The following is a 26,993-nucleotide window of genomic DNA, read 5'->3' as shown; positions in this document are numbered from 1 at the left end:
CTACCTCGACCTTAATTATTCTGGATATCACAAAAACCTCATCCAATAATTGTTTAATGTATGTAGTGTATGTAGTGTATAAAATCACAGTGGACGCAATAGTGACGGACTTGTTTTTCTACCCACAGTTTTACCTGCCATCGATCCTGTTTTTATCTATATTAGCATGTATTTTGATACTGAGCCATCTCCGTTTTCTTAAATTCGATCAGAATTTAAACGTGGATTCAGTCTGTAAATAAGTGTCCACAGGAGCCATAATCGGGGACGGAGACCGTAAGCGCGCGCCATTTCTAGTATTGGGGTTGTCCCCATGATATGGGACAATAATTCTATTTTTAGAACAAATTGCGCCATCGCCTGAGGCACACGCGCGTACATGCTGCGAGGATTTTTGCGGATGTCGCGCGGGGGAAATGGCGTCCGAAATTCCCGAAATTTTTTATGTTTTTGGCCCACAACTCAACGCGTTTACGTCTGTTGGAATTTTGCTTAAGTATCTTCGTCGTAAGCTGCTCCAGTTTGAGTGAAGTAAGACAGTGTCGAATTTAGGTATGTTCCGCTTTAAGCTTAGGTATATATCGCTGACCAAGTTGTGTTCCGACGGATGCTTCTTTTACATGAGCTGTTTATTACTCCACTTTAAATTTCACATATGTTGAAGATTAACAACTTTTCCGTTACACAGCAAAAAACTAGGTCGATATATTTAGATATAGCAGAACTTCAGGACTTCATAGTTTCCTAGCTCCTCTTGCCACACGCTTGCGAGAATTTGCCAGTCTATCGCGACCGAAAAGTAAAACAAAATAATTGCTAGTTTGAGTTTCGCCTGGATTATAAGCAATGCTTGATGTTTCATCAAGGCCCAATAACTTTACGTCCGCAGATACTGCTCAGTTTTATTCGTGTAAAAATCCAGTAAATTATCTGTTGTCGATGAATGAGAGCGCCCGCCGATGCGTGTTTTGTACAGTCAGTAAACATGACAAATTGTACTTCCGCCGCACTTTCGTGTGAAAACGTACATCGAACTCAAACAATAACTCTATAGTTTTTAAATATGTTTAAGATTGATACATGTTTGAGAACATATTAAAAGCTAAGCTGAAAATATGCGAATAAAGCAGAAATAATCAGCAAAGTTACGATGACGCTTCCTTTAATCAACTTTGAATAACGATTTCGATTTTGTTGATCGAGTTTAAAATATCAAAACTCTTGTTTATTTTCAATTTCGTAGTGTAAAACTTCACTATGCTTATGTTGAAGAAACACACATGATGTTAGTAGCCTTTTTTGCGTTCGTGAAATCTTTTGCAGCAACTCAGCGGAAAAGATAACGAAAGAAATCTTTGTCAAGATTTGTTGACAATTGAAAACACCGACTCGGACTTGAAAGTGCACGAGCTGCACTATGTAAATGAGCTAATTGTACGCGTCAGACTTTCCCTTCAAAAACTTTTGCAAACTCACCAAACAAGCAGAAACAATAAGAAACCATCAAAACAGGTTTTGGTTATGATTAACCATTGTCTGAGAAACTCACAAATTAACTCGATACCAGAGTAGAGAGTTTTCTTGCTATATCCTTAAGTCAGAACAAACTCAAAAACATACGCGTAAGCTTACAACTAGCGCGAGCAGATCTTATTATTCATTCCCAGCGCGAGATTAGTCTTGTTTTCGACCCTGAAAAACCCACCTTTTCCGTTGGCTCAGAGCATAAAACTACATATAAGCGCCCTGGTTCGTATTCCCTGCCTTATTCCCTGCCATCGCTGTGAAAGATACGCAAGAGAATCTCTCAACTCTCACCATTTGATCATGCAACGTGACAACATCCACGCGAGAACCCCCGACATGTGCGTGGATCCGCGCGGATATATGACGTCAGGATGGCGCAATTTGTTCTAAAAATAGAAAAATTGTCCCATATCATAGGTGCGCGCGGATCCCAAGACTTACGGTCTCCGTCCCCGATTATGGCTCCTGGTGTCCAGTGACATCGAATTGTTAACATACAGTATGCGTAAAATTATGCAGAAACCCTCCTCGTATCCTCTGTCATGTCAGAGGAGGCTGCTGTGACAGCGCTGCGCTGTGACACATTCCCGTCCCATAAGAAATGGCTGTGACACAGGCTCCCAACTCATACCCAGATTACCCAGAGCCCTCGTCCTACGAGATTGCGTGAGTTGCCTTGAGTTGCCAGTACGAACTAGTTTGCCCGTAGTCTCCTACAACACCAAAACAAGCCTAGCTTTCTTTATGCAGCACAGAAAGGACTTAATTATTCAGAAACTCGGGTTAATTCCCGTGTCGTGTGGAGGATACTTCAAAGAAACATTCAGATCGCCTGAAACGGTTCAAATTCCCGGACGAAAGGGGAGCGAACGAAATGTGTTTTCCACAATTTACTATATTATGTCACCTGAACAGGGAGGAAAAAACTACTTACACAGCAACAAGAGTGACACCATACACTATTTTCACGATGGATGGCCAGCATACTACATTCTTGTTTCTCCAGAAGGCAAAATTGAGGAGCATATCTTGGGGCGCGACGTTACGAAGGGTCATGTTCCTCAACTGAGAGTTCCCGGTGGTTATCTCAAATGTGGAAAAATCTTAGTCGATGAAAAGAGTTGTTCCTCATTTCCTGATGAAATACCTTTCACGTTGATGTCAGAGGAGGTTGCCCCAGGCTTTGATAGCAGAGATTGTTTTGTGCCTACAGAGAAAGAAGTCCAATCTTTGTACCCAGAGCTGTGGAACACACTGCAAGAGTACATAACACCAAAATTGGATACTCAGGTCAACGAAGACAATTAATAGAAGAACTAGTTATTGTCCGTGCAATATAAGGCTCTGTGTAGCCCCCATGTTGATAAGCCCTCCATCAATTATAATTAGCCCTAACTAGAATTAACTTATGCAGTGGTGGATCCAGACCTTCAGCCAAGAAGGAGGGGGGGGGGGGGGGGGGGAGAGGAGGTGTGTTTTTTTTTTGCTTGCCCTGCCGGCTTTTCGTCCTTCCTTCTTTTTTCTTTTTTCACCCAATGTAACGAACCCAGGTAGCTGGCATGTGGTGCGCGGTGAGATCGTCGAGCGTCAACCGCCCAATGTAGAACAATTGGACAGACTTTACTTGATCAGCGTTTATTAAGGTCGACTTGGCCCAATATTATACATATACGGTGAAAACTACAGAGTAGATTACAATACATAATTAAAAGAGAGTTAAAATTTACAAGATTTACAAAGGCATGGTAAATGGAGAAACGAGAAGGTGAATATAAACGGGTAGAACTTACGTCCGGTACTGTGTTAAAGCCTGAAAAAGAAAAGGTAACTCCAATGCTCCAACGGTACTCTGATAGTTAGTGTAAGGACTGACTACTAATAAACTCCAATGACTTCTTTCTCCTATGATAACGTAACTCTGACTCGCTAAAATCAAAAGTGGTGTTCCTTATCATGTGGGGAACAGGGCATTCAATGGCGGAATGTCGCCAAACAGGAAGCATATGGCTAACAGGTGTTCTATCCAAGAAAACAGAATTGACTGATAATTAAAAGGAAACTAAGGTAATTAAAAGGCCAACTGCGATGGCCTAAACAAAACTGGCAAAGACTGATCTCCTAATGATCTAAATAAAGGACTATTTATGACAGTTTATATAGTGTTCGTGACACCCAAAATAAGGGGGAAGGGTGGTCCTCCCCTAAATCCACCACTGCTATGTCATGTTTCACACGAGTCATTTTTAGCCCCAACCCTTTACCCTTTTGTATACCATTTTGACAGAAGAGGTACCCTTTTCATATACCTTAAGTTAAAAAAAAGGTACTCCTTTCACCATTTTCATCCCCAGAGACTGCGCTCCTTTTGGTCAGCACCAAGAATCGTGACCTCTGGCGGGACCCAATTTTCCGAGCATGAGCAACAACACCAGAAGTCCCTGATTCATGGACTTCCCATCAAATCTGACAAATCCAATTGGCTGAGAATATGAAATGAATGCTCTGTGCATGCTCAGAAAATTGGGTCTGGCCAGGGCTCGTGATTTTTGGTGCTGACCAAAAGGAGCGCAGCCTCTGGGGACGAGAATGCCCTTTCACATACTTTTATAACTGGCTCGTATTATGAATAAATGGCCAATAAAGGAAGTCTTCTTGTCAGTTACGTGTAGTGCCCAATTAATGAAGTGATATAGACATAGGGTGCATCTGTTAGAGATATTTTAATAATTTTATGGCCCTTTTAAATAACTAAATGACAGATTTCACGACGCTTTCATACATCTCAACTTGTAAAATCCCACCCCGAAAAAGGTACTTCTTTTAGGTGGAGCCTCCCCGTATAGGCCATTATTGGGAGTTCCCCCAGGATTTTAGCTCCTAAATAGCAATGATTAGCATAAACACAAGGTGATACACGTGGCTGTTGTGCCTGCATCATCCTGGTCTACAACATGAAGCTGCAAGAGCATAAAAGAAAAAAAGACTCTCTCAGTTTAACTTGTGCTTACATTCATGCTTGCCCTTGTACTAGCATTGCCATGCTTTGTTTTTTATTATCTTGTTCTCATGCTAGTCCTGAAGGTGCAAACTGGCTTGACAAAGAGCAAGGAAAAATTATCATAGAAAGTCATCTTTCTCTTTTGCCCAATTTAGACGAGCATCAGTCTTTTAACACTCACAAACACTTGTAGCGGTAGTGTATAAAATCCAAGTGGATGCGGTAGTGAAGGACCTGTTTTCTTCCCACCTGCCTGCTTCCCAGACAGGAGGGTAGGGGTGCTCTGCAAAGTTTTGTAAGGGGAGGCTCTGCCCTAACATCCAACCTCTTAACCTTTTGTATACCACTGGGACAGGATAGGTACCCCTTTCGTATATCTTTGGTGGAAAAAAAGGTGTCTCTTTCACACTCTTTCATATCTGGCCCTTATTGTGAATAAAATGCCAAAAAAGGAAGTCTTATTGTCATTTTCACGTAGTGCTTAAATGATACATCCGTATGCTGCGTCTGTTTGCAATATTTCAATTTAAGACCCTTGTGGATAACTAAATTATACAAGAGACTATGATCAGATCATATTATTTAGTCTCTTGCTCCATAACAGATTTCCTTACCTTTTAGTTTTCTCCAACTTGTGAAATCCCTACCTTTTATATACCTGAAGTCTGAAAAAGGTACTTCCCCCGGTGTCTGCTTATGGAAAGCTCCTACCCCCACCGGATGTCGGTAGACTGTAAATAGTTGCGTCCCTTTTATGCATGCAGATGTGGTTGAGTCTATAAATATGTGTCAGTGAGAGCCACTGTTCTTTCTACAAACCATCAATCCCTCTGTTTTCTTACATTCATTCAGAATTTAATAGTGAATTCAGCCTGTGAGTTAAGAGACTAATCACAAAGCTAATAAGCCCAACTCGTACCCAGAGCCCGCGCCCCACTTTGGTACGATATTGCGTGACTTTGTTAAAAAATTTGCATAATCCTCTTCCATACGCTTTAGTCTTTTGAAGTAAGCACCAACTTGGCGAAGTCGTATAACATACAAAATCCTACAACACCAAAACAAACCTCGCAATCTTTATGCAGCACAGAAAGGATTTAATTGCTCAGAAACTTGGGCTAATTCCCGTGCCATTTGGAGGATACTTCAAAGAAACATTCAGATCGCCTGAAACGGTACAAATTCCCGGACGAGAGGGGAGCGAACGAAATGTATTCACCACTATTTACTTCATGATGTCACCTGAACAGGGAGGAAAAAACTATTTACTCAGCAACAAGAGTGACACCACACACTATTTTCACGATGGATGGCCAGCATACTACATTCTTGTTTCTCCAGAAGGCAAAATTGAGGAGCATATCTTGGGGCGCGACGTTACGAAAGGTCATGTTCCTCAACTGAGAGTTCCCGGTGGTTATCTCAAATGTGGAAAAATCTTAGTTGATGAAAAGAGTTGTTCCTCATTTCCTGATGAAATACCTTTCACGTTGATGTCAGAGGAGGTTGCCCCAGGCTTTGATAGCAGAGATTGTTTTGTGCCTACAGAGAAAGAAGTCCAATCTTTGTACCCAGAGCTGTGGAACACACTGCAAGAGTACATAACACCAAAATTGGATACTCAGGTCAACAAAGACAATTAGTAGAAGAACTAGTTATTCTCCTTACGATAAGTTTCCATGCAGCCCCCACGTCCATAAGCCCTCAGTTGATTATCATTAGTCCGCAATTAAAAGTCGATTCATTCCCCCCCCCCCCTAACCCAAATCGTTTTTTAATCAATGTCGTTTAGAGCTTCTCTGAGAACTCATAAAATTATTCTTCTCTCGTGACAGGGTAGTTGTTGCCTCAAAATGCAATAAACAATAGTTATGAACAAGATTTTCGGAGTCTTACTCTCAATAGAAAGTAACACATACCAGCTACACACAAAGAAGAATATTCAGGTACCAATGGGAAGACTTGGTGAGCCACACCTCCCATAAGTGGACATCCTTGGGACCTTGTCTAGAGATGTCCACCCAATACAGAGTGTCAACTTAAAGGGGATACCAGTAAGCTTTGGTTCAAACTGGTTTGTAAAGTTTTAAGCAATGTCTAATACTAGTCGAATAGAAAATTCAACTTCTCCCCCCCTTTCCCCACCAGGAAACCGGCTATTAGACATTTTAAAATTTTCAGTTGGTGTAATTCCTTTTCCCTTGGGCAAAAATGGTGTTCAAATGCCCCCCTTAGTTTCTTACTATGCAATCAAATGCCCAGGCCCCCTATACATACAGGGGAAATAAGAAGCTTAAGTGGAAAAGGAAACAAAACCCTGGAACAACCGCTTTTCAGCTTCCACAGTACTGAATGTTCCCAAATAGCACAAGCATTGTTCAAACCTTTTGATGGCATTGTTTTTGATGTCCATTATATAAAGAATAGTGTTGTCTCTTTATGCCTTCAGTGCAGTACCTCACCATGATCTCAAGGCAATTTGTTCAAATACCCCCCCCCTACCCCTCCCACATAGTGTCATATTCCACACCCCAAAATCAACCACTGATGTCAAGTTCCCACTCCCCTAGACAGTGAATACACAATTTTTGGGCAACTGGCATGGTCCACATAAAAATGTGATGCATCCATAACATTTGATGTTTTAAAGAGGCTCATTTTTTTTAATCCACGTTGCTTATTAGCAATAAAAGTGAAAATTATATCAAAGAAGCTTTAAACAAAATTGTGCAAGATCCTCTACAGCTTAACTGATTTCAAGATAATTTGCAGACAAAGTTTAGGTCGCGAGACAACTGTGTGCATCCAAGGGTAAACTATTGCAATGAAGCCTGCAGGAAAAGCAAATTACAAACATTTGGAACTTTTAGATTTTAGCTTTTCAAGCTTCTTTGCAGGTCATTGTTTAATCTGCAAACACAACTAGCCCTGCTAGGATCACTTTTCATGTTTCCTATTGCTGAAAAGAGAAATTAGAAGTTGACCAATAAATAATTACCGGTATTTTAAGTTTTCACTTCCATTTGCTTGCATGTAGACATCTACTATTTTCTTTCACACCAATAAAGTGAAATCTGGGAAAAATGGCAGGATACTGGAGCACATTTAGAGATGGCGCTTCCCACATGTCAATTCTTCCTAGTCTGTGTCGCAGTCACCCCCTCCTTCCATCGCTGCTCCCTCTATTACGCCTGCTACACAGGTTACTTCTTCCAGATGAAATTGAATGGTAGACTTCTGCAAGCAGGCAACATTTCTATCTACCCTTTTGTTCTTAAAGTTAATCCAAACAAGCATTATTGTGAAAGGGGTTTGACAGAAATTGAATGGGAAAGTATACTGAAGATCCAAAAGTGTTCAAATGCGGCACCAAACTAGTGCACATGATTAGCAAGCTGTCTCATTCCCAGTTTCCACGCTCCTTGATAGGAACACCTGGCACTATAACCCCCATTTGGCGACTAAGAAGAGGGCACTGCCTGCACTTTAATCCTACAGAAAACAATACAAATAATTGATATCTGAATACCTTTGAAATGACTCCTGATTACGTGAACAAAAAAATGATTGTATTGGTCTTGCACATATTGCATATTTATATATCGTATGTCAACGGATATATAAATTGGGGCAGATTGTTCTCTTTTTGTTTCAACCATTTTAATTTGAGAAGAGGATGCCACTATAACAGCATTAAGTTTCTCCGTAATATATCTGTCAAATTTTGGGTGCTAAATAACCCCCTAGGCATATTTTCAGTTTTTAAGTCAAACTTTTCAGAGGGTGTGGTGAGGACTGGGCTGAGCAAAAGATCAATTGCCATGAAAGACCCCCCACGAAACAGCATTGTTAGAATTGACTGATGCAGCCATTATTCTATTCAGTCAAGGATAATTTAATTTACCATGAACTCTGACGAAACATAATTAGAGGAAGGCAATGAAATGAATAAAATAACTGGTATAAAAGTAAACGTTACAGCGAAGAAGTAAAAACCCCGGCGCAAATTTCCAAATTGTGTTGACTGAAATGTAGTTGACAGAGGACTTGCCAAATCCTAAAAGAGAGGTGGACGGATGGTTGCCTGGGAGGGAACTCCCATGTAGAAAGGACGGGGATGCTCCGCGGGAATTTTGAATAGAACCCCCTAAGAGGTACCAAGATCCTGTTTTGTGGGTGTGGCTTGAAATGATTTGCATCCCTAAGAGGTACCAATTCTAAAACAACACATTCATATCTCCTGTCATTTTTTTTATTTCAATACCCTAAAAGGTACTGCAAAGGCTCCCGCTGTGGACCTTCTAAGGCCGAACACCCTAAGAGGCATCAAAACCACGTTTTTAACTCCTAACAGGTATGATGAGCACCCCTGTACTCTTTATATGAGTCCCCCCCCCCTCCCCCCCCCCCCTCTCCTGGAGATCCTTCTATGGCAAATACGGGAAGGCCATGCCAGAATAGGATATTATCTTTATGCTGCAGGCATTTAGAAGGGTAGCAATTTCAGCAGTTAAAGTACACAAATGGGTAAGAAAAGCTGTTCCTTTCGAACTATCTGGACGAGACGCACTAAAACTGAGCTTAAATGTATTTCTTGCCATACAGGGAAGGCTCCGTGTACAAGAGGCGGACATGCTCGTCGGAAAACGTTAATCATATTCCTGATTGGTGTAGTTAATAAGTTACGAAGTCATTCTTATCTTATTTTAGTTTTTATCCTTATATTATGTTATTTAGACAGGACCCCTTTGATAACGGTACTCTTGCACTGAAGGGCTATCCTGTATAAATATTCGTTATTATTATCATTATCATTATCATTATCGTTATTATTATTGAATTGAAGGAGTCAAGTCTAGGCGTGGAGAAAGCTTTATTTGACCTCTAAAGGATGCAAATCTAAAACAAACAAATGTATGAGTTAACATCGTCAAGTTTTATACGTCACTCAACCCAGTAAGATGGCCTATTGGTATTTTCTCTAGTGAAACTCTACAAAATACTGCCGTTCTCTCCTGAACACCCTGACTGATACCAAAACCTGTAATTTACACTCCTAAGTCACATGTGACTCTGAGTCAACTCCTGTGATTTAATGTTGCTACCCTGACTCCAACAATTTTACATGTAATTAACAGAAAACAAAAACGCTTCAAATTGGAACTTAAAACTCTACATTATTGTATTTTTAAAAGCCCGTAGCGGCAGTGAGAAAATGGCTTATTTTATTAAGATGGCCTTCCTCTTTATGTCAGCTGAATCGTCCTAGGAACCTGCTAAAAGAAAGCAATTCATGAGAGGAACTAACATACGAACGACAATTCATGAAACAAAACTTGGACAAAGTAAAGAGTAGGGAGCTTAAGAAACGACGATGGCTACGCCGTGGACAACGTCGATTAAAAAATGAGTTAATATTTTGCCTACGAATCTCGTAATATTCTTAAGTCATTTACTTTGTTTATCACTGTCAAAGCTATCACGAAACTGAATCTAGGACACATCGATAAATTCGAAATGAAAATTTAGCAAATTAGCCGTGGTGGTTCACGTTCTCCAGACAACCGTGACGCAAAATTTTCACATTTCACGTTATTGTTTTGCAGAGGACGGCGAAGAAATGTACAAAGATATATAATGCACGTGCACAACCATTGTTCTACTCATAAGCCTTTTGTTTGGTGACGTTCCGCGTTGCCGTTGCCGTCGTGGTTTGCCTAAGGTCCCTTTTCTACTTGTAGTGAAACGCGAGTGAAAGGGTAAGCCAGTTAAAGGGTAAGCAACCCGCCGGCTCATTATCCAAAGTTCTCTTTCTTAGCCTTCAGCTTTTTAATATTAAATTACCAACCCGGCGGAGTTACTCCCAGAAAAATTGGGTGGGGGTGTGCGGCCCGCTTATAATTTTAGCAAACTACGACGGCGACGCCAACTAGAACGTCACTAGACAAAAGGTTTAATGAGTAGACCAAAGGTTCTGCGCGTGTGTTCTGAATCTTGGTACATTTCTTAGCCGTCATCTGCAAAACAACAATGTGAAATGACCAGATTCTGCCTATTTTGGGGAACGCGAACCGCAATGGCTGATTTTTCGTATCTTCTTTTGGACTTGATTGCTGTCATTGTATATTTAGCCTGAGCGCGTTTTAGAGCCATTGACGTACTGAATAGATTTACACAGTTGCGACATTCGAAGGTAAAAAGATAACCTTGTCTCAGCGAAGCATCTCGATAATTTCTATGGAAAATGCAACGAACGTTTCTACAATAAGGAGTCGCTTGCCGCAATTTGACAATGTCCACTTCAGTGTGAATCCTCCAGGCAGAAACGTCCAGCAAAAGTTGTGAAGACTGAACTGAACTAACCTTTTCGATAGATCAACGAATGAAGCACCTTTTCCGCCATGTTTACGGGGTTTTTTTTCCTAAACATACGAAACACGTTTGATTTCTCTTGAGTATCACTTAATGAATCATGTGACTTCTTGCACGGCTGCACATTTTGCGTGGGATTCTGCAGTCTTTTGAGTCAATTTTTCGGTTATTTCGCCTCCTTTCTTCGTTCTCTTTTGCGAACTTCTTGGCTACTTCCTTGCTTGTTAATTCTTGCTCTCTGCCGTTGTCTTTCACGTTCTGCTTCAGTTAAATCCTACCTATATCAAGTCTGCCATAGTTTGTTGGCATAACAAAAGAAATGAGTTTTCTTTTCTTAAATCCCGCCGAGAAAAGATGGCATTCTTGTGCTCTCCTAGCCTGCAGTGCAGGCGTCTTATTGGGGCGAGTTAGCGTTACAACCTTGCGACCGCCTTTTTAGACCGCCATGTTAGACCGCCATGTTAGACGGTGGGGGATGGGGGAGGGGAAAAATGAGATTTTCTTCGCTCCACCCCGTCCCCCATCCTTCCTCTCACCTATCATTCACCCCCTTGGTAAAACTTTCTTGCTCTCCCCAGTCTTCCACTGCATGAAAAATTCAAGATGGCGGCTAAACTTTTTACGATGTGAGCGCTCGCTCGAAAAAATCTCGCCTGCTCTGCAGGCTAGTGCTCTCCCGTTAGCGTTACCTTGAGACTCCCCTCCTCTTTCTCCAGAGCCTTCCGGACGGACGGACGTCACTCGTACGTGACGTCATAACCAAATTTTCTCGGCTTGACGGTTTACCAAATTCCCTCACCCCTGGTGCTCCGCTGGCACGCTTAGCGCTCTGGAGCTCCACTATGAACCTCAGCTCTGAGCTAGTATTCATTCCCTTCAATCAACATTAACAATTGTTTAGTTCGGTCCAAGCTTGTGTGTATAAAGCTTAATGTTTTACACGACATCCATGCTAAATTAAAACTACATGTTGCTGGTTGCAGACTTTATAAATTATCTGTTAAAGCACCTTGCATCTTCGCAACGTTTACTCACACCTAAGCCCCGGCCAAACGATCACAACATTTCAACGCAACATATCGCAACATCGTAAGGCGCAACATGTACGTTGCGCGCGTTTGGACGCGTTGCGTTATGTTGGGCGTCGCAAATCGATCTAGTGCGCATGCCCTGGCAAAACATCCTGGCCAAAGGAGTACAACATCGTGCAATATCTACAAATGTTGCATGAAAAATTTGACCATTTTCAAGCTTAAGCCAACAACACCCAACGTGTCGCAACACGTCCCAACAGGGTGGCCAAATGCGCACAACATGTTGCGCCCAACAATGTCGCGATATGTTGTGTTGAAATGTTGCGATTGCTTTACTTCAATCGCGTTTAAAAATTAATACAAATGTAAAACTGATCTGCTGGTAGCATTAGGCTAATCTAGGCGGATCAGCTATCATATTACGTGAGTAACAAAATAATGCATAACAAACAACTAGAGAGACAAAGAAAATAAAAAAAATATTAACATTACTTTTAAATTAGTTCCACGTTAGATCTAACTTTAAGAATATACGACGTAAAAGAATAACATGCAGGCATAAACAGTTTTAGCAAGTTGAGTGGAGGACGACAAGTCACAAGACTTAACATTTAATTTGTATTTTGTAAGGCTGCAATGATTTGGGAAATTTCAATGTTACTGATCACTATCATCGGCCCCGCCATCGCTATTACTTTGACTAGTTACAATCATTTACAAAACCCAATGTTTCACCAAGTAAAGAGAACCCCTGACAGCCCCATTGTGACTTTATATTGAATTCCTGTCTTGTAGTCAACTTGAAGAGTGAACAAATTGTGCATATTAACTTATCAGTGAATGGCAAAAGGAAAATTGTCTCTATCAGGAGCCATAATCGGGGACGGAGACCGTAAGTCTTGGGATCCGTGCGCACCTATGATATGGGACAATTATTGTGGACAACCCCAATACTAGAAATGGCGCGCGCTTACGGTCTCCGTCCCCGATTATGGCTCCTGTCTCTATTCAAGAAAAGTCCGCAGCTCTTGCTCTGTGCTCTACTCCTCCAGGTCCTTCAAGTTTGGCCATATCGTGTGGTCTGTAAAAGATTCCCAAAGTTATTTTCCTGGACCGATTTGTTTTTCTCTTGATTCTCATCAGAATCCTCATGGATGTCATCATCGTTATCATCCTCTCCGATTCCTCCACGACACCACCATATACATTATCATCACAATGGGTCTCATCCAGAACTTCGCTACCTTCAATCATTTTCTTAGCAGTGTCTATGGTTATCAGATCTATTTTTTCTTGCTTTAGTGCCCCTCTTGAATGTTTCAGTTTTCGTTCCACGACGTACAGGTCTAAGACCTTGCGAGAAGGAGGATTTGTGTAGAGACATCGTCAAGGAACTTGGAAAACGAGAACAGAAATTGGTGGTAGCTTTGACGTCTGAACAGTGTAAACTTTTAAATGACAGCGCGAAATCAGAGCTGAGAACAATGTTGGGTATTTCTGGAAATGAGAGTAGCGGTGATGCAAGTGATGATGATGAAAGTGGTGACAAAGACAATAGAAGTAGCACCAATGAGAGCAAAGGCAGTAACACTTTTTTCTTATTCCAATGAAATAATTGTCTGAAAATCACGCTCATATGGATTCTTGCGATGCAAAATTCTAATTCTCAAAAAGTTATCACAGGGGAGGGTTACAATTTTTTGGGCTCACATGTTACGGGGGGTGGGGACAAGATTTTTGGGCTGTTAACCTGAGAGGGGCTAAAAGTTTTGGGCCCTCGCCTTTGAAATAATACCGGCCCTTCCCTCCCGCCCCTCACCCTCCAGCCAATAGTTAATGAACGCTCCCTAAGTTTGAGAAAATATATTGAAGGTGTCTATGTCGGGGGTTAATGTAGTCGTGCCTCTTAGAATGCTTTGATAAATAGGCCATTTTCTTTTTTTTTTTTAAGACGAGAAATGTCCCACGTACGTTAACGGTACGTTAGTGTAACAACCAAACGGTGTACTTTCCAAACATTCCAGGAATATCACCCGGAATGGGGAACCCGATTAGCGACGCCACTACACAGACGTCCCTCTCCCCTATGTTTTTTGAAGGGAGGGGGCGGATGTAGATAGGCTAGTCAAAATGTTATTGTAAAAAAAAAAAGTGAAAGGCGAGTCGGCCGAAGCGAAACGTCGATTTGAGGAAGAAGCTGGGATCCTCAATACAGTAAATACTAGTTTTGCAACGCTTTCGAGTGGTATACCGTGGAATGTTCCACAGTCAGTTGTATTTTCTCGTTGTACACACGAGCCTTTGTGACAAGCATACCACGAGAGAGCGTTTCATAAGTATTTTATACCATGCCATAGAAAATACAGTGGACAACTCAATCTATGCGACATACGCGCGGCGCATGATGGAAAGGTTATTGAATGTAATACAAGGCTTAATTTCCTGTATTCAAATTGGCTGTATTTCCTATGGCATGATATAAATACGTATATACTGTACGTACATTAGATCCTTTCATGTAGCCCTAGTATATATGTCGTTGTTTTTGTTAGAAGTAGTTTATTTAACAATTAGATAATGAGCTCGAGATTTTTATCACGTGATAGTTGACGAGGGCGCAGCCCGAGCTGAAGGCGCAGCCCGATTCGTGATAGAACGCTGGTAGATATGTACTAAATCTGATTAGCATTTGATGCTCTTTGGATGACAGATGATCGTTTAAATTAAAGACAACTAGTTTATTGCGTTCTCCTTTACCAGTTCTCGTTTTACTGATCCTCGTTTTACTGGTCCTCATTTTACTAGTCCAGTCCATTCCAGTTCAATCCAGTCCTCAAAATACAGTATGTCATTTCCCTAGGGAGTAAGTAAGTTTTGCTTGACCTATGAGTGAGTTTTGACCCATGACACGTGACAAGTTCTCCTCCAGTCGTAAAACGTATTTGAGTTGGGAAGTATAAAAAAATTTTAAAAATAGTTCGTCCTTTCGTCCTTAATTACGTGAATTAACCTTGACAAAGAGAAACAAAAAACAGAATCATGACTACACTGTCTTTTTTACGCAATTTTCAAAATGACGGAGCTACCGCAATTGCAAATCGCTTGAAGCATGAAGGAGACAGATAATCGTCCCCCCACCTCCCGCCCTTCCCCGCCCAGTCTTCATAGGCGTACGGGCACTTTCGGACTTGGGGGAGCGGTGACCTTCTTGCCCGAAAAATTTACGCAATTTCCGTATGCGTGATTGTTGAAATCGGGATGCAAACGCACTCAAATTGCATGAAAAACAAAATCGTTCTCAGTTCCCACATCTGATGAAACCGTGTGGCATGAGATTTTCGCGGGAGTTTAATTTCGCGGATTTTGGATTTTTCAGGTTTCGAGGGAAAAATTTTCGCGAATTTGGATTTCAGACTGTACTCTTGGGAATAATTTTTCGCGGATTTCATGTACGGTACTTGAAAGTAACAAAAACGGAAGTCATTGGTCGTTTTCGTTACACCGTTTGAAACCAATTCATTGAAATTCGGCAATTTAAATAAAAGGAGTAAATTTTTGCGGAATTTTTTTTGGAGGGAGTTTGTTTTCACGTGATTTAATTTTCGCAGATCGATGAAAAATTCGTGATAATTAGACGACACGTAATTTCACGCACGCGGTAATTCCTAAAATAGTTTTGTTCGAAGATTGCGTACTCAATCAATCAATCATACTCTAACAACAGTCTCAATCCAAGTACAATCTAAAACTTTTTAAAAGAAAAAGTTCTAAAAAAAGTAACAACTAGGAACTTTATTTACGAGTTTTGGAAATCACGCCAAAGTGTCGTTGCACGAATCATGAGCGTTTTGCCCGAAAAATCACCTAATTTCTGTACTCGAAAACGAGGCCAGGTTACATCCCCAAAACAAAGATGGCGGCTGCCAGTGAGTTTCCAACAGAACTAGCGACTCGGCCGCTTGGTCTTATAGCTCTGATGGGGCTCGACATAAATCAGAAACCTTTGCATAAGGCCATCTGGGAGTCTTTTTCTGTCAACAGGCATCCTGACAGAGTTCCACTTTCTTTCAGACTTTTGCCAATTGATCACGAGTTTCCCAAAGCCAAGTCGAAGGTAAGAATAACCTAATATTGTGAAAATTCCTTCTGAATATGCAAGCTTCGTGGCAAAGCGAAATGTTGCGTTTGGACTTACTTCAAATTTATGTTAAGGGTTAAACATTAGACTTGTACAAGGTCATAACCACTGGAAAAATATGTCCAAAGTGATGAATGATTTGCCCTTACGCTGTATTATCCCAAACTGCTCCCGTTCCCCACCCTCCCCCCCCCGTAAAAAGGGGGGTCCGAGGAGAAATAAGTTTAAAGGGGGTTTATGCACCTATCAATGGAAATCCTGTGTTGGTGGAGTGCAGGCAAGGGATGAGAATTTCACTCCATGATTGATCCCTTGGTTGGGATTTTGAACATCTGTTGTGACATCTGAGTCTGCCCCATGTCAAAGATCAGATATAGTTACCATTTAGTGACCTTTTCGTTCCTGAGTTGCTGACAATAGGTAGACTTGAAAGGTATTCCTATTTATCAACATTTATCTTAAGCTTTGATTGGTTCACATTAATTAAAAGGCAACTCCTGCTCAGTTTCAAATGTCAGTGGGCATGACAAACAAAAGTCTTTCACAGGAGTTCCCTCATTTACTCAATCAGTCCAGGGATTTCATTAAGGGCCAAGCACTGAGCAAATTGCCTGATTTTGCCTGCCTGGTTTGACCATCTAGAGGAAACTCTTTCTTGTAAAAAAGTTTGGTTCAAAAAGTTTTGTCCCTCTGTGAAAATCAGTTGTCCTCCTGCTGAATAAGTTAATGAAACCCCTGACTCACATAAAATGAACCACTCTTACTCCTGGGTTCAAACCAGTAACTATGATTCTATTTTATAGCGTTCTACATATGAGTGGTATTTACTAAAGGGTATCCTAAAAACTAAATGGATGCACAAGCATCTTTACCTTACTCCAGCTGTTGTGGTCATGTTTTATGAACTGGATTGGGATGACACTCAGTGGAAAGACAAACAAACTGAATGTGCTTCAAAACTGGAAAAAGTCAGGTACTATTAAAAATGATGATAATACAGCCCCTACCAGTACAGTAACTCTTATTCAGTAATGTATCAAACATGAGAGACCATGTTTGACCACATTTTCAAACACCGAGAAGGGAGTTGAAAATACGATGTGTAGGGGAGTATTTTTCACAAACTTTTAGGTTTTTGGAAATTAATGTGGTCAAACACTGTCTTGAGTATTTGATGTATTGTCTCAAATCGAATCTAAAACTAAGGAGAAAACCGAAAAATAAAATTATTAAAATCTATGCTATTTAAGATCAGATATCCATACACCGTCACAGTCATGATTTCCTTTGTTTAAACTTTATGAATTATTAATTATGAGTTTGAGAATTATGTGTAAAATACTTCACACTGCCTTGTACAAATAATCTGCACTATATTTACAGCAGTCTCATCACCAGAGCCCAGATGTTTTTGCTTAGGACAAAGTCAAACACCAAAACCAGAAAATCCTGTTTTCTCTCTTCAGGGCTCGAAATTGTGACTCACTAGTCGCCAATGCGACCAAAAACTGAGCACTGGTGACTAAATTTTCAGAACTGGTCGCCAGCTGGCGACTAGCGACTCACGTTTTGTCTGATAAGTAAAGAAAACCACGACACAACTTTTGTTTTTAAATCTTTATATTAGGAAATCAATCGAATATGGTAGCTAGTATACAACTCTCCTTTCCGTCCCCAGTAAAATAATGCCTGAATATTACAAGATAATTGAAAAATTGAATGTATTTCGACACATTGATACTGCGTTCACAGCGCGCCATATTGTTTCAGCGGCTTCTTCCGAAACTGTTTGTCGGCAGCGAAAGGCGTTGAGGAAAGCAAGTCGAAAATAAAGAACGGCATTTCGAAGAAGTAGCAAAGGGAAAAAATGCAAGGACCCATGTTTGTCTCACAATGAAAACCACGGACTTGAAATGTTTATGCTTCGCTTCATTTAAAATGACTATGGAGATAACCATCACCTTCGGACCAGGGACATATCACCTGAGAACAGCAGTAGCTTTCTGTAACTAAGTGTTACTCGTGTTGTTTTTAATTGTTTTCGCTCTTCAGTTGTGACTTTTCTTACGTGCGAAGTAACGTATAAAATCTTGTTCTTTTGTAAGTTATATATAAAATAAGTTGGCAACCAAAATTTACGATCTGGCGACCAAAATTTTTCTGTTAGTCGCCAGCTGGCTCCCGAACGAAAAAGTTAATTTCGAGCCCTGCTCTTTAAAGTTTTATGTCAAATGTCATTCATTTGAGTATTTCTTCATTACCAGAAATATGGTTGTCCATTGGACAAGCCACATGAAAGATTTCCTCATCCAAATTTCTACTTGTCCTAGTCAATCAGAAAGGTTTCAGCTGGCCTGAAGATCCTAGAGGCTTCTACAGTGTCTTACCTTGGGATCCTATTGGATTATAATAGAACACTCGGTAGAATTTTGAGTCAGCCGCTGTTGTTTCAAATAAGCATATCCATAAACCCATCCACCTCTTGACTGGACACATAGTAATTCTGAATGAGGCTTTGTGAACATGGTTATGACCCATCAGATTGTATATTAGTGCCTTAATTAGATTGGAGATTCCATTTCTTGTTTCCCTAATCTGAGCTAAACTCCCAAAAAAGTTTACATCAGGTTAGGGAAACGTTACTCTGGTATCATTTGTATATTTTTGAAATAATATGTTGCTTCCCGAGCAGAAGCAGTCTCCAAGACCAGAACACCAAGGTAGCTGTTGTGCTCATTCAAAAGAATGCACCTCTTCCACCTGGTAAGACACACTAATAATGCCGGATTACCCAACACGGTCTTGCAATTAGTAAACAAACTGATCACATTTTGTGCTAAAAGAAAAAAAAAGGGTAAAAGCAGACATTTTCAACCTTTTTTCCTTTAGCAGAAAGGGTGATCAGTTTTTTTTGTTGTTGTTTTTAAGTTTTTATTTTAATTTTTATTTATTTATTTTAAAAATAGTGCTTTATTGGTTTTCAATTGTTCCCTACTAGGCTGCAAGACCTTGTAGGGTAATAACCTTTCAGCACTGGCATATAATTAACACATGGATTAAATGTCAATTATTTTTCTTGTATAAAAGTGATTTTCATTGATAAAGTTTGGTGGAGCTTGAGAACACGGTAAAATTCCAAAAGTAATGACCCTTGTTACTTTCAGAATTGGCAACCTTTGGGACTCACTGCTTTCTGGGAGTTGTTACTTTTGGGGAGCAGATAACATTATATAAAGTTGGTGCGGCTGAGCTTTTTTATGGAATAAAAGACAGAAATTTGTAAAAACAGTTCTTAAAACATGGCAAGAAATTTTTCATTCCAGGTTAAGTTTATATTGCTGCCATGTGGGTAGGCCCTTGATGTCTAGATGGTGTTGTCAGTGGTCTCAGGAAAGTTAGTTAGATACCATTCATGGCACACTGCTATCATGTTAGTCTACTGTATCAATATCCCAGTGCAGTGGTCAAGTTTTCAATTTTAACTTGAAAAACATTCCTTTTAATTCGCTCTTGTTGAAAATTTACAGATTTTCTATTTGAATTTGTACAAAAGTTCCTTTTACATGTAGTGCAATCGTGGTATTTAATGAAAATTATATGGGATTTGTTTTGCTTAACACAACACAACTCAAACTGATGAAGCATACAGTGCAGCTCAGATACATCTGAACCAAAATAGACGCATAGTTCGCGTCAGCCCAATACATGTATACGTGTATGCATATACGCACATACGCATATACAGTATATGTGCGTATGCACCATTAATATGTATGAACTATCCTATTGTTTCTTCTTTTCTTAACAGGTCATTGTTGTTTTCAATGGCTTGACAGCTTGCCACAGAGCGAGGAAGAGTTTTCTTTATTTTGAATATGCGTACATACAGTATACACGTGTTTGCCTTCAGACTAGACTTAGCAAAATGTTAGCTGAAACTAACATTTTGCAATTGGGCACTTGACAGAAAATTAACTGACTGAATACTCATTAAAAGGGAGAGTATTTTGCCATTGAATCAAAAATTTACTGTTTTTGTCAAATAGAACTGGGAATACACACTTTAACAATCCCATATTCATGGAACAAACCCAACCGAAAGATAACATTTTTTTGACACAAAGTAAACATGGTCCAAGCAAGCGACTTGGAAACGCATGCTGATATGCACAACTTTTCCTTGAAGAAAATTAAAAATAACAAAATGTGAGCGCCACACCATAGAAACTTCGATAAACAATTCTTTCATCAGGGAAAGAGTATTTTAGCATTTGAATGAATGGTTTGTGTCAAATACAACCGGAGATATCATTTTTGCGACAAGGATCTGCGGAACTTTGGATAGTAAACATCTAGCAAGCAACTTGCCGACACCTGCCGAAACACAGAACTTTCCCTTGAAGAAAAAATAGCTAAATGTGAGCGACATGCCATAGAAACTTTGACAAACAATTATTTGACTAAAGAAAGTGTATTTTACCGTATGAATGAACATTTGTGTCAAATAGAAACGGAGATATTATTTTTTCAATGAGGATCCTCAGAATGCTTAATTCAGACAAATTTATAAACATTGTGCAAACGACTTGCCAACACGTGCCGAAACACAGATCTTTCCTTGTAAAAACATAGAGTTCACGTGTTAAAATAGGGAGTTCAAACGACTGTTTCAATTTTCTTCCCATTTTTGGTAGCTTAAGATCAAGCAAGTGTTAATAAATAGTTTGTTGGTAACTTTGCGTAGTGATCAAAACTTGAAGTATGATTATAGCTTGCATTTACCGGCTTGACGTTTTAACAATATGCAAATTTCCCTTTGAAGCCTTTTTCATTTCCAGAAATATAAATAAATGTCCTTTGTTTGACCAACAATGCTTCATATAAAGAAACTTATGGGGATGCATAACAAAGAGACATACATGCACGTACATGCGTGCATATGTGGGTGTATTGACATTTGCGCATGTGCAAAATACGTGCTTATAATACGCATATGCATAGTTCACTTATATCTGAGCTGCACTGTAAATAACCATTTCACAACACTTTTGTAGCACACTGTAAGGGATGCCTTCCCTTGTTGTGCGTAACTTTCACTTGACCATTTATTGGAAAAATAAATATGCTATTGAACCTTGGTATAACTTTCTCTGGAGTTGGGTGGGAGTTGGTCTGCTACTTTCGAGGGGGTTGCTACTTTTGAGATTTACTAGCAGCCACAATTTTTTCACTTTACTTTACAGTTGTTGCTACTTTTGGGAGTTCATTACTTTTGGAATTTTACAGTAGCTGACATCAAAACTGCAGGGTATAAGACAGAGACAGAGGGCATCACTGACATATGAAACTACAATCAAAATTTATGCCAATCCTAGATTACACTTAATCATGTTTCAATGAACAACTGGGCCCAGATTGACAGTTTTCCTGGCTTCTTAAGTATCGTGTCTGCGATAAATATTACAGGTGATGACCTACAGGCACTAGAAAGGGCAGCAACACTTTGCAGTGCATATGATTTGTCAGCCAAGTCTCTGTTTGTTCTTCCACACACAGACCACTTAATTGGTTATACAATCAGGTAACACCACAAACATTGATTTTTAAGATGTAACATGAACTAGCTACAGTGGTTGTACTAGTCAGAGAAATACCAGCACTAGGTTTTGACATATCAAACACAAAAGACTTTGTTAGACCACAATTATTTCTAAACACCAGGAAGCGAGTTGAAAATACGATGCATAACAACTTGGAGGTGTTTGGAAATGTGGTCAACTCAGTCTTTCAAGTTTGCTATGTATACTCAATCGGAACTAAAGCTAAAGAGGAAATGGTAAAACAGAATCATTTAAATCCATGCTAGTTAAGATCAGATATCCAAACACTATAACAGTCATGATTTCCCTTGTTTTATGTGGGTACAGCAAGTTCTATGTACAAAAGACTAAGAACTAATATTCTCTGACTATAGTCCTAACAAGCTTGATTAGATAAGTTTATTTCACATGACTTTTTGATTGGAAAGAACAAAAAATTACTAAATTGCTAGAAATTGCTAAATTAATGTATGTTTAGAAATTATAAAAAGTATGAAAAGGTGTTTGATGTTCATGGGAACAAGAAACACAAGGCACAAGTAAGAAACATTGAGGCAAGGCACAGAGGTGTTGTATGAAGCTTCGTCACAATCGCAAATAAGTAGGTAGGTAAAGTCTGCGTATGAGCTGAGTGGACCAGTAAGCTGGAGCTTATCCCGATTTCCGTAGCATGAAGTGACTAGGAATATTTCTACTCCCCCCTGGATGGGATGCTAGTCCATCGCAGGGTTACCCCCAGCATTAAATTTGCCGGTACCCATTTATACACCTGGGTGGAGAGAGGCACTGTGAGAGTAAAGTGTCTTGCCCAAGAACACAACACAATGTCCTTGGCCAGGCCTCGAACCTGGATTGCTCGCTCCGGAGACGACCGCACTAACCATCAGGCCACCACACCTCCACAATCGCAAACACTGGCTTGTAAAGTACCGAAGTAAAAGAGGGCGTTTATCCAGAAGGGACTTTTAATCAGAATCTTTTTTTTCATCTACACATAAATGGAGGGCGGGGGGAGGGGAGGTTATAGCTGAAATTTCACAGTTAGTATTGGTTTGGTTTTGGTATTTTTATTAAATAAATACAAGTGATGGTAGTGGAGCCTTTCTTTCCTCAAAAGGTTGGAAAATGCTTTCTATGATTTAGCACAGAGTTACTATCATGGAGAATGTAGAAGAGTTAAAGCTCACAAGGTGGGATATTGATCCTATAAAATTCTAACTTTTGAAGAACTTATGAAAGAACATGTCTAAAGTGTGATCAGCATCTTATTTCCCTTTAATTTTCAATGCAACAGCAAGTAGACAGGTGGCAAGAATAACAAACATCATAATTTAAGAGATGCTGTCTAGCTGGACTGTACCCAAAAACAATCAGAACAGGCTTTAACAGAATTTAATATCTAGCAGTAACCCAAAAGGTGACTATTTTGATATTTCAAGTGATATTTCTAACATTTTTTCCTCCTTTATTTTTCAGGAGTTTCTCAACAAGGGATCTCATCAGGTTAGAATATTAACTGGCCAGCATTTAAAATTACCACAGTAGGTCATTTTCAACTTATGAAGTGCTTCTCACATAGATAAGCAGGATTTAGACTGAGAGGTGTATTATAATAAAGAAGTACAGAGAAAATGTTTTCCAATTTCTTTATGAAAACAGTGAAAGAAAAAGAATGGAAAATCACTTACTTTTCATGATTATTTTAATCACCAAGTACATCATGGATTTTTCTTCTCTTGTACCATCATTAAGTTGCAGTTTGTACTGGTTCTGTTTTTCTATCAAGCTATCTTAACAGGTGTTTTGTAGTCATACCAATTACAGCAAATTAATCATCAATACATTTATATATTCAGTAAAGATAGGAACTGAGGATTTTTCTTGTGTGTTTTAGCTGCTATTGGTACGACACCAGTTTAAGGTTGCCTTCTTCAATGAGCTTCGACAGGACCCCCATTCTGCCATAAAGTAAGTCCAGAGGCACAATAATTTTTGCACTCTTACAGACTTTTAAATAAAATAAATTATGTTGCATACCATCTAAACTCAGGATGACATCAACATAAATGTATTTATAGGTGTCAACTCTCACAGGGTGTGATTCTTATGTATGGGGGCTACAAAGTTTGACCTCATTCCAACTCATGCCAGTGTAGCATTTATTTAGAGCTTCATGAGCTCATACTTACACACTTTCAAAAAATATGTAAATGCAAACCAAGTTGAGTTAAAAAAAGTTGATGCAAATGACAGAGCATCCTTCAAAATCTCTGTTTTTTTTGATAAGGAAAAAGTGCTGGTGAGAAGGTATGACAGGAACCAGAAAATGTTCGGACATCCAAGAGCTTCTTTGAAAATCTTGGAACATCTTTGGATGCGATAAAGTCATTTTGACAGTAGAATTTAATGTCACATACTCCCAGGCAAAAAAAAAAACTGTCATGTCTTTGAGCTGGAAAAACTTGGCAGGTATACATCAAGATGACAGTCAGGTGTATGTAATGCTGAACATAAAAATTTGTTTCACTTCAGGCACTACAGGCAAGCCTACAGTCTCCTAGGAGAGCTCAAGTCAAGTGACATCAATATGCTAGAAATTAAAGTTGTTGCAGGCTTTGTCAATTATAAGGTTTGTGTTTTCAGAGTTTAAACATTTAAGTACAGTACAATGGGCATCAGTGTCATAATGATATCTGTGCTTTGATATGTAGATTGCATTGAAATTAAGACAGAATGGTTCAATGTCTGGATTTCAGATTAGTGAAAAGTTGGTTTTAAATCTCCATTTATTGTGTAATTATATACAATTTTACTCATCATTATGGTGACTCCTGTGAGCTCTCCACAATACTTGTAACATCAGTACTATTTATTTTAAAGTATAATTATTGCAATAGTACAAAGTTAAATGCCACAAGAACTAAAGAGGTCTTAATTTTTTATAATTCTCCAATGCAGATTTGTCGTCTGAGTTTCCAGGCATCAGCTCCATTAGATGCCATTTCACAATTCAGAAAACATGTTGATTTGTTCAAGGAGAAAGTTGGCTCCCCTGAATTGGCATTTGAGCACTCAGCCTGGCTCTCTAAACAGTGAGTATGTATGTCTGTCAGTAGAGATAGTGGACTTAGCTGTGGTATCTTATTTCTTGTAACAATATCAACACAAATTTTAGAAATAATTTTGAATGAAAGCCAAAGTACAACTATAAGAAATGTTGGTTATACATGTAAGGAGAATTTGTACCAACAGGGGAATCCTGATTTCTTGAACAATTAATTTCTGAAACCTCCAATACCTGGAACCAAAAGTCATTTTCCTTGGATTTGTTTCACTGTAATTTTGCCCCAATATCTCAAACTTCCGATCTCTCAAACCAGTTGCCTTGTTTGGAGGTTTGAGAAAACAAGACTCCACTGTATCTTAAAGTTCAGCAGAGTTGAAAGGTTAAGACATTAATGTGAATTGCATGCTGCCATTGAATTTAAGTGTCCAGAAAAGGTTAAGCTGTTCATGCATTTCATTTACTGATACTTGATGAATTAATGAAAGGACTGACTGACTGACTGACTGACTGACTAACTGACTGACTGACCAAGATGGACAGACGGATGAACAGACAGATGGATGGATGGACGGACGGACGATGATTAATTGATGATTAATTGGTTGATCTATCAATATCAATTCATTGATTGATTAGTTGGTTGACTGATTGTATAAGACCATGAATGGCTTTAAATTGTTTGCCAGGTTCAGTTTATTTGGAGAGCTGTTTGATGAAGCCATCAGGAATGGACTGACAGCGTTGCAGGTAACAACATGTATATGGTCTTAGCGTGTTGGATTTGTGATCAAAATACATGTATCTCAATTTGAGCCCCGACCAAGCTCTTGGTTCAGCAAGAGTACGTCTTTTGGACCTAGTGCAAGAGCTGTGCAGGGAGAATATTGACCAAGGCTCAATCTTCTCCCAGCAGGGTCCTGAGTATGGTTGGTTAATTGAAAATTTATCTACATGATTTTATGATGGATATTATCTTGTACATGTACAGGAAATTTCTGGTAAAAAGGTCTTTGGATGCTTCTGGCTCTAACTTGCCAAACCTTTGTTCTATAACACTTACTCTTCCTGTTCATTTTAAGTGATCATGGAATACATGTAGAATGCTTATCTCTGGAAAACTTTCACAGCTGATCTCATCTAACATCTAAAATGCAGTGGGTTAAGGGTGAGGGGTTATCCTGAAATGCACTGCAGTTAGGCTGACTAATACTCAGGATGGCATGTTTATGGCTAGCTTTTAATAATTGTAATGGGATACCTCAACTCTGTTGTTGAGCTACAGCATCTAAACAGAGACAGCAGCATTTCCTCAAAGCTAATCTGGTATTTCATCACAGACTCAGCACCCAGGGTTCTACTACCAACAAGCTGCCAATAATGCTATTGTGAGGAGACAGCTATGCCAGGGTTTGTGCCATGTAAGTAGTGTCAGATTAATTTAAGTCCTGTGATTTGAACCAGCTAATCAGAACATGGTTTCTACAGCTTTATATCTCAAAAAAGGAAGTATGTACTGTTTATACTGTATTTTATTTATGGTACTCCTCTTTTTACTTGATTAATAACAAACTCTCCGTAACTTTTAGTTAGAATTACATTTTCAAGTGAAAGTTCAAAACCAAACTTCTCACACTCGAATTGCATAAAGCGTATAGTAAAGTATGAATGAAAGAGGTATCTACAGTATCTACTGTAGTTGGTATGTTGTACAAGCCAGTTTGAATCATTGCAGGTTTGTTTTTTGTCTATAATCTTCAGACTACCACTCCACTGTCCATGAATCCTCTGGAAAATGCTGGAAACTTAGACTTTTTTGGTCAGAGACCATGGAGGCAAGGTTTTCAAGGTAACAGAAAAAATTGAACAGCACTAGCAAGCCAGGCAGCAGAGCTCTGAGCATGGACAAGATCTATTAAGTTTCATCCCCAACTTGTTTCTGAAAACTAACACTTACTAGTAAGAATATACTGTCTTTGGGGACACTTGACATCTCTGTTTAGTTGCAGAGAGTTTCTTTGGAAGGGGAATTGCCCCAAAGAGCTCAAAAACCTATTCAAGTTCATGAAACTGACGACTTTGTCTTAAATTAATCTCAAATTTAACAAAAGTGCATGTGATTGGGTTTTTTTCAGACAACTTAATCCTCTTTATAGATAATCCTCTCATACATATAAATTGTTTTTCAAGGCAATTGCTTGGAGTTTGTCAGTGTTCCTGGAGAGGGAAGTGCCATAACGATAGTATTCCACATGTTCAG

The 26,993-nt window shown here is 39.4% G+C and overlaps 3 protein-coding genes across 3 annotated transcripts in view; all 3 read left to right on the top strand.

Annotated features, from left to right (window-relative positions):
* Positions 1-1,689: 1,689 nt before the first annotated feature.
* Positions 1,690-2,981, top strand: LOC149097422 (uncharacterized). Its single transcript, XM_089280444.1, has one exon. The coding sequence runs from the start codon at positions 2,272-2,274 to the stop codon at positions 2,833-2,835; it is 564 nt and encodes a 187-aa protein (XP_089136570.1). The 5' UTR covers positions 1,690-2,271; the 3' UTR covers positions 2,836-2,981.
* A 2,509-nt stretch (positions 2,982-5,490) lies between these two features.
* Positions 5,491-6,406, top strand: LOC149097421 (uncharacterized). Its single transcript, XM_089280445.1, has one exon. The coding sequence runs from the start codon at positions 5,605-5,607 to the stop codon at positions 6,166-6,168; it is 564 nt and encodes a 187-aa protein (XP_089136571.1). The 5' UTR covers positions 5,491-5,604; the 3' UTR covers positions 6,169-6,406.
* Positions 6,407-15,807: 9,401 nt separating this feature from the next.
* LOC110066021 (trafficking protein particle complex subunit 11-like) overlaps positions 15,808-26,993 on the top strand; it is a 36,805-nt gene continuing 25,619 nt past the window's right edge. Inside the window, exons 1-12 of the mRNA XM_089279295.1 lie at positions 15,808-16,045; positions 16,873-17,042; positions 18,762-18,832; positions 21,536-21,650; positions 22,787-22,859; positions 23,146-23,172; positions 23,564-23,637; positions 24,202-24,298; positions 24,628-24,761; positions 25,423-25,483; positions 26,074-26,154; positions 26,495-26,582. Of these exons, the coding sequence (XP_089135421.1) occupies positions 15,845-16,045; positions 16,873-17,042; positions 18,762-18,832; positions 21,536-21,650; positions 22,787-22,859; positions 23,146-23,172; positions 23,564-23,637; positions 24,202-24,298; positions 24,628-24,761; positions 25,423-25,483; positions 26,074-26,154; positions 26,495-26,582 (1,192 nt within the window). The 5' untranslated portion in view covers positions 15,808-15,844. The remainder of the gene's footprint in view (positions 16,046-16,872; positions 17,043-18,761; positions 18,833-21,535; positions 21,651-22,786; positions 22,860-23,145; positions 23,173-23,563; positions 23,638-24,201; positions 24,299-24,627; positions 24,762-25,422; positions 25,484-26,073; positions 26,155-26,494; positions 26,583-26,993) is intronic.

Source organism: Orbicella faveolata, unplaced genomic scaffold, assembly GCF_042242905.1.
Source record: "Orbicella faveolata isolate gen_17 unplaced genomic scaffold, um_ofav_v1 contig_47, whole genome shotgun sequence".
Taxonomy (NCBI): Eukaryota; Metazoa; Cnidaria; class Anthozoa; order Scleractinia; family Merulinidae; genus Orbicella; species Orbicella faveolata.
The sequence above is the reverse complement of the archived record's forward strand: the minus strand, read 5'-3'. Positions and strand labels throughout refer to the sequence as shown.

Excerpts from the sequence above, each read along its gene's own strand:
- LOC149097422 (XM_089280444.1), top strand. The coding sequence starts at position 2,272 with ATGCAGCACAGAAAGGACTTAATTATTCAGAAACTCGGGTTAATTCCC.
- LOC149097421 (XM_089280445.1), top strand. The coding sequence starts at position 5,605 with ATGCAGCACAGAAAGGATTTAATTGCTCAGAAACTTGGGCTAATTCCC.